Source organism: Mercenaria mercenaria, unplaced genomic scaffold, assembly GCF_021730395.1.
Source record: "Mercenaria mercenaria strain notata unplaced genomic scaffold, MADL_Memer_1 contig_525, whole genome shotgun sequence".
Classification (NCBI taxonomy): Eukaryota; Metazoa; Mollusca; class Bivalvia; order Venerida; family Veneridae; genus Mercenaria; species Mercenaria mercenaria.
In genome coordinates, this window is record NW_026463404.1 from 49,619 (window position 1) to 57,553 (window position 7,935).

At 34.4% G+C, this 7,935-nt stretch overlaps 1 protein-coding gene across 1 annotated transcript; it reads right to left on the minus strand.

Annotated features, from left to right (window-relative positions):
• Nucleotides 1–505: 505 nt before the first annotated feature.
• LOC128554558 (uncharacterized) lies at nucleotides 506–6,199 on the minus strand. Its single transcript, XM_053535827.1, has 4 exons — nucleotides 5,562–6,199; nucleotides 5,024–5,167; nucleotides 4,177–4,752; nucleotides 506–1,001 (listed from the first exon to the last, which is right to left on the minus strand). Exons 1-4 carry the CDS (start codon nucleotides 6,057–6,059, stop codon nucleotides 888–890), a joined length of 1,332 nt encoding a protein of 443 aa, XP_053391802.1. The 5' UTR covers nucleotides 6,060–6,199; the 3' UTR covers nucleotides 506–887.
• Between the last annotated feature and the right edge of the window lie 1,736 nt (nucleotides 6,200–7,935).

Here is a 7,935-nt window from a genome sequence, read left to right on the forward strand (position 1 = left end):
GTTTTCTTTGTGATTTCCGTACTAGGAATTAACCAAATAATTTGAAACTGAAACTGAATAATTTGATTAAACACCTATTTCTACACAATGACATATTCAATGGTGTTTTGCTATTACTACTGCTACTACTGCTACTGCTGCTGCTACGACTACTACTACTATTACCACTACTGCTCTTGCTGCTGCTACTACTACTACTAGTGGGCCGGTGGTCTAGTGGTAACACGCTTGACTGTCAATCCAGAGGTCCGGGGTTCGAATCCCGGTCCAGGCATTGGAAATATCTGAGACGCTCTTGAGTGTCTCTTACCTAACTAGAGGCCTGTATTGGTTCTTCCCAGGAAAGACGGCTTCGCGTGTATCGGTGCTATGAAACTGAAATGAATTTTAATTCTTTTCCAGCTGTTTGAGGTTCACCTTTTTAAAATTAATTCTAGTGTCCGAATTATTTCTATCTGTTTTATTATGTCCGAATTATCCCTACAATATGTACCAATTTTCCTACCTCGTCCGAGTTATGCCGACTGAGGCTAGGGCCAGTGACAATTGTGTGACAATAGTTTTAGATTCCAAGCCTAAATGTGATTAGATATCGTATCTAGATATTCTTTCTCATAACTGCTTAGTTTTGTTAAGCAGTGAGTCAAAACTACCTTCATAGCAACCTGTCAAAGTCGAACTGTCAAAAATGGCCGAACGGCCCTTACATTTAATTTAACAAACACTGAAGATATGTGTTGAAATTCATTTACTTACAAAAGTTTAAAGACTATCATCTGCTGTTATTGCATATAAAAAAGACAACAAAAAATAAATAAGCAAAAAAATAAATAGAAGTAAAACAATGTCACGAAGTTTCTGAAAGAGCCGTTAAATTTATGTTTGGTTCATATTAGTTTTATTTTTAAAGAAAAGGGAGTCTTACCTTCTTTCTTTGCCTTGTATTGCCAATCTTTCATAATGATTTCCCGAAGAAATTTCGTCTTGATATCAACGAATTTCTGTGAAAAAGAGAAATGTTTCTTTTAAAAAGAATCTCCGTTGTTTTCTTTGGATCAGTATTTTGCTTATGTTTTTCAAAACTGAAGAGTGTATCAAAACTTAAGATAAGGTTAACGACTACAGCTTTTTTGTTTTGTTTTGTGGAGCATCGCACAGAGACTGCCGGCGGTAAAAAAATATTGTGGCACTATAATGCACACTAAGTAAAAGGAGAGGGAGGAGGGGCGCAGATGTAAGCGGGGAGGAGACGCAGATGCAAGGCGGGGAGATGTGTTTAGGTGGCACGAGAGAGGAAAATCATCAACAACAAACAAAATACCATACGCAAGACAAACTACGGGATAGACAAAAACAAACTGAAAATAGTGGCACCACCTTTGAACGGTAAGTAACCTGTATAAGGCAAACTTTGAGTTTGAACGCGTTTAGGGCAAGCTAGCCTCGAAATGAACCTAATTCCATTAATTCAGACAAGACGGTGTAAATGTAAAATCTCCCAGCTGAGAAAGACTAACATTAGTGATAAAATACCAAAACATTTGGCACAGATGACTCCAGTAAAGTTTGGCGTAAATCCGCCATATCAAATAAGAGAAGTGGCTGAAACACTATAAAATCTGATGAATAAACAAAAGCTTAAAAACACTAAACTGTAACATACCGAAGATATCCACAACTAGGCTTGACAATGATATTTTTTGTAAAGAGTGGTACAATGTCTACAGATGGTATGGGAGAAATCTAGGGCCATAACTCCGCTGAAAGTCACCGAACCGAAAACTGCCGAAAATATGTGTCATACGGTGTAGAACTAACCACTCATTTGTGGTTTAATGGAAATCTGCCCAATGATATAAGAGAAGTGGCCAAAACAACTTTAGACTTATAAGTTTAGGGTCATAACTCCACTAAAAACCATCAAACCGGAAAATGCCGACGATATGCACGAATAGGCTTAGCAATGATGTTGAATGAGATGCAAGAACAAACTTTGTAAAAGACAGACGGACGCACGGACAGACAGACGGACAGCAGTAAATTTTGTCTTACCCGCTTAATTTAGGAGACATAAAAATTAAATTAAGGTCATACATTTGATGTTTGAAGGTGTAATGAATGCCTACATGAAAATGCATTTTATTTTATCATCGCGAGGATGAATGAAATATCTAAGAAATATCTTACAACATAGATTTGTATTATTTCATGTATTATCATTTTGTAAATATATACTTTATCTTTAGGAAGACAGTAACTCTTGTGATTTTATCAATCAACACACGGGCCTCGAATGATTTCTTTCGCTTCCGTTTGCAAAGTCTAAAATTCATACCAGATTATTCAGATACAATATGTTACATCGGTTTAAGTAAAATATTTTAGGTTTTTGTTTCTTTTTTTTTTAATGTTTCATATGCCAAAATCTTCATAGAGAAATATGAATTTTGACGATAAAATTCATGATATTGAATCTAGTTTGTTTTTAAAAGTCCTGCTATCACCACGGCACACCATACCATGAAAATGGTGTATGATGTACACATGCAAAAAAAACCCAGTAACAACACGAAAATCTCTTTTAGAGATTTGATGGAGATAAATAAAAAAAGAACAAAGAAACAATAAACCCTGTTTTCATATATCTCTGTTTGCTAACAAGTAAGTCACGTGTTTTACATTTTAGACATCTAAGTCACGATACTTTCAATATAAAATACCTGCACGACATTTGAAAATAAGTTTTTTTTATCCAAATGACAAAAATTAGTTACAATGATGTTTGAAAAATACCACACATCTGCCTTTTATTAACATTTAATCGATATATCAAATATGAAATATACAACATCTAGCTAGCCAAAAGGTTCCTTCTAGCGTATATGTAATGATTTGTCTTTTAAAAAAATCTGATTTTAGCATTTAGTATGACAGTAATATTGATGAAAGTCTGTTAGTTTACATTATTCTCAATTTCAAAATCTTGGAAATTCTGTGCAGAAGAAGCACCCCGTATGTTACCGTCACGTGATTACACAAGCGATCACCTGCATAGTATATACACAAAAATGTTTCACATATACATTTACAAAACTCGAGAAAAAGAATCTAGACAGAGAAACATTTGTAAACCTGAACTAAACTATTTGTAAATTGCACGGATATAGCTATAAAACATCAATTTTCATTGCAGTAGTCTAATTTAAGATTATTTATTTCATAACGAGATTATTTGGCCGAAGTCTATTTATAGATCATAGAGCATATTGATTATATTATTACATGTGTACCTATAAATAGTAACAATTTTGTGCTGACAATGCTCTTGTATTCGTACTGGCTCATGCAATATTAAATTATCATAACTGGCCCCGGGGCTATTATCGATAATGGCCCTGACGTTGGCACGGGAAATGAACGTCCGTAAACAGAAATGACGTCATGACGTATCATGGAGGTAAAACAGCGAATATTATCAGTTTTAGTTTTTATCATCTCGAACGTAACGCCGTGTATTCTTCGTGAAATAAGTTATTTTCAACTCTAATTTATGCTATAAACAAGAAAGTAGAACTATCAAGGCATCTGATTGTTTTACAGTATATAGGCCCTGCTCCTTTTACAAATAATATAGAAACTGAAAAGCTGAAAGTTATTATGCATGTAGATGCTTGTATCCATACAAATGACACACTGAACTTTTCTTACTATATTATAGGTAAACGTAAAATAAACTCGGGCTATTATCACCTTGCAAGGGCCATTATCAATCAAAGACACCACTCTCCCATTTATTAACCTATACTTAATCTCTTTTCTACAGTATCAAATATGTAATGCACGGGTTAGTGCTCTATACGAATAATTGTTTCTTGTCAGCCTGCTGTTGGTAACATGCGTTTCACAATAGATTTACCTAAAGTCGTACGAACACATTGGTATAGAGTCTATTTGTATTGAATATGCACGAGTGTAAGAGGCAGCACCCTACTGGCATTCGGGTGCCTTTGACAATACCATTTTATCCATTACCTGCTCAGTCAAGCGTTGTCCATTAGTGTTCTTAAGAGAAGAAACAATAAAATAGGTATAAGATCAAACTCTTACTCTTAACTGAAATAGTTACTAGTATGTCAATTTCACGTAATATTGAAATTTAGACTTTTGCATTTTTACCTTCTGCAGATCTTTAAGACTTTTGAACTCTTTTTGAAACATCATTACTTGTTCTTTAGCTTTGTCAGATTGTAGAGGTTCAGTCGTATCTATGTTTGACGTTTGTATGGTTTCGAGAGCTTGGGACAGATATTCGATTTTGCTTTGAAGACAAAGCAGATCCTTTTCAGATATTTTTGAACTGTCATCTTCCATCGTTTTGCATGACTTTGAAGCTTCCAAAAGTAACTCATTAAATTTTGTTTCCGAAGATGTGTCTTGTGAAATGTCTAAATGTTCAGTACGTAGACTATGAAAACCAGATGGATACTTAACAGCCTCACTGTGTTTGCTTTTCGACCATACTGTTTCTTCTTCATCGTGTTTTTCACCGAGTCCGGTTGCAGTTAGTGCAGTATCTGTATACTGAACATTAACGTCCAAGGTATCTGTAGGTGAACAGTGTATGGATTGGTGCTGACTTGGATATAACCAGTTTTTGTCTTCAAACAACGATTGTCCTTCATAGGTCTGCGGGTCATATACAGGGTTAGGAAATGAAGAAAAATCTCTTTTTTCAAACACTCTTTTTCTGAGCTGAAATAAATATATAAAATCTAACACATTATTGTTTACTTTGCTTTAGGCACAATGATACGGGTTATTAAGATCTTCGGCAGGCAGAACACCGAAACGATATTTCACCGACACGACAAAATGTCAAGAAGACAGACAACACTTCAACAGACAACTAAACGAGATGTCACTCATTATTATGACTGTTAATCATTTGGATTAAGTCAATGTGTAATTATTACCTAAAACGCATTGCAAACATAACTTCGATGATTTTAATACAGGTTTATACCTTTAGAAGGTTTCGCACAGCTTTTTGTGCAGCTGGTTTGCGGTAAATATATTTCCCATCTGTCAGAATGGATATCATATGATCTATGTTTGTCCTCAGTTTGTAGTCATCAGTAACGTCTTCGTTTGATATGAATGTTCTTGTCTGAAAAGGACGTGAACTGATTGTTTTGAGACAAGATATCTTATGTATAATTATCTTTAGCTACACAGGCTCTGTATCTAGGGAATGAAGATAATTGGCAAATGAAATATTGATCAATATCCAGAAGTCTTTCCTATAGATATTCTTATAAGATATTATCTTAATATCTAAAATAAGGAATGCACCATAGTTCATTTACATAATATATTGTGGGTAATAGCCCCTCTTCAGATAGCAATCAGCAAGTATAATCTATATCTTGAAAATACAAAAAAAAAGATATTTATGCATCACTGCAACTGGAAAACGAAATCAGTCTGCAAAATATGAATTAAGCTCATATATGGAAAAAAAATATTACCTCATAATTAAGGATCATCAAAAGCATTTATACCTGCGAAAATATGTCAGACGGAGGGTCTATTTCACAGCACACTGAATTCTGCAGCTCCTTGTTGTTAATAATAACATCTAAGAGACCTTCAGTGCTTGTCTCTGCAGCTGACATTTCTAACATGCAGGTATCTCTGTATCCCATGTAGGTATCTCTGTATCTGATGAAACATTTTGCTATCTCCCAGTGCTCCTGAAACCATTTTTCAACGTTTGAGTTCCACCAAGATGGCTCGGAATAACGATGACGTTTGGTAATTTCATCATACATGGCGTCACAGAAATGCGAAGGACAAGGTTTTTTCCCTACAATATCAATACAGTTGCAGTTCTTTTGGCCTAATGGACACATTACAGATATGCTAGTGTGTGCAGGTAACAATGTGCGCAGGGAACATCCGTTGCAGTATTTCGCTTGATATTTCTTCTGAATCGTTGAAAGCATTACGGTAAAATCTTGTTTAGAAATTTCATCCACAAATTCTTGTAAACCTTCCATTAGGTATTGTACAGCAGTACGTTTAACATCGCTCCTTATCAGAAACGGATGAGAGTATAATATATCCGCAGGGATCGTGTCCTCCAATCTTCGCTGTTTGTATTTTTTCAAATCTTGCACTGATGATCCAATGGCGTATACGTCTGTTTGACCTAAAAAGAAAACTGATAATCAAAATTTGTGAAACAAAATTACACATATATTTTGATCGCATTTCTAAGGTAAAAATTTATAAACAAAAACCTCAGAATGTGTTTGATTTATTTCGAAATTGACGTCCGTAAATAAAAGCAAAACGTTGGCCTATGGTAATAAATCTAGAACATTGAAGTAATTAAATAAAAAAGAGCAACAATAGAGCTGTACGTTGTGCTTTTGGCAAAATACAATAAATAAGTTTCTTTAAAATGACATACTTTCAATGACTTAACAGAAATAATTCAATATGATTATAAGGCAATGAAATCTTATAATTCATACTTAATATAACTCTAAGCAAATCTGAAAAAGAACATTTCTTGACAAGTATATGTTTGAGGCAATGCATCAAAGAAGACGGAATGCAAGTCGATTTAGACTTAAAGAACTTAATGTAATCGTGCATGTTTGATAAACCGAGAGTAAAGGCATAACGTCATTTGGCGGAATAGAATAAAGTCGGTACTGAATAACCAATCTAAACAATTTATAAAAACGATAATTTACTATCATTGCTGAATAAAACAAAATAATAAAATAATGACACGTGAGCTAATTTCAAAATAATGTCTTAAATTTAGGTCGTGGTAGGTATTGCAAGAATAACAATTAATAGATCAAGAAGAACAGCACTCAGAAGTATAGAACGCAAAGAAGCAAAATAATGACAGTCTCGGTTTGATAGTCTATTCGCGACAACCGCAGCAAACATGTTCGCATCTGTAAGCTGTAAAAGAAACCGCTGTTCACATGGAGTACATATCAATCCTGAGTCGGGTTAAACAGGATATATCTGATTTATGTCACAAAACAAACTCTTAGACTAAATCGCAGAAAGTGCAGGATGAAGTATGTATGGCAGACGATGCACCTATTTCCAAGTGTTTGAACAGCCACAAATTGTAATTCCGTTGACCCGGCTTCCTCTTCCAATGTTCTTGCAAACTTCAGTTTAAACAAATGGATGAAGTATGAAATACAAAGTCCCCTACTAGAAGTCACCTAATTTTCTCTACTGCAGTGTAACATATAGATATGATATCTGTCAATGATGAATAATTAATATTGTACTATATCTACAATATATTATAACGCAACACTTGGATTAAAATTTGCACATTAAAAATCTACAGCTATTGATTGTTTAACATCTATGAATATAAACAAAAGTACCAGAATGTCACACTATAAATATGGCAGTCATAGCAAATTCCTTTACACTAGCACCTTTATTTACATATGGATTTTTGGCAAGTTACGGTGTAAGTTATTTGTAGTAACAGCAAAGGGAAGTTAATTCTAAAAATAGAAAAAATAAAAAAATAAAAACATATATGTTATATAAGTCCTCATAAAACTCCTTTCCAGATAGAGCTAGATCAAACTTCACCTAAATATCAAATATCGGATGTAACACGCATGTTGTACCACGGAAAAGTGGTCCGGTTTTTTTCTACGGCCATTAATAAAAAGTTACAATTTAAGCTATTTACAATAACAACAAAGGGAAGTTATTCTAAAATATGGGTGACTCATGGTCGTAAACTTTTGCGCCAAGTTACATTAAAATCCCTACATGCACGAGGAAGAAATGTTCCAGACAAAGTCATTCTTGAATTTGACATTTAGCTCCTAGGTGTGAACTTGACCTTTGAGTAAGGGGTCTGGGTTTTGCGCA

What these genes read in the sequence shown, in the direction of transcription:
- LOC128554558 (XM_053535827.1), bottom strand. Translation starts at nt 6,059, where the DNA reads ATGGAAGGTTTACAAGAATTTGTGGATGAAATTTCTAAACAAGATTTT. An exon ending in CTGTGCGAAACCTTCTAAAG is followed by an intron (nt 4,753 to 5,023) that starts GTATAAACCTGT and finishes TATTTATTTCAG; the next exon opens with CTCAGAAAAAGAGTGTTTGA. An exon ending in GTCTTAAAGATCTGCAGAAG is followed by an intron (nt 1,002 to 4,176) that starts GTAAAAATGCAA and finishes TCTTTTTCACAG; the next exon opens with AAATTCGTTGATATCAAGAC.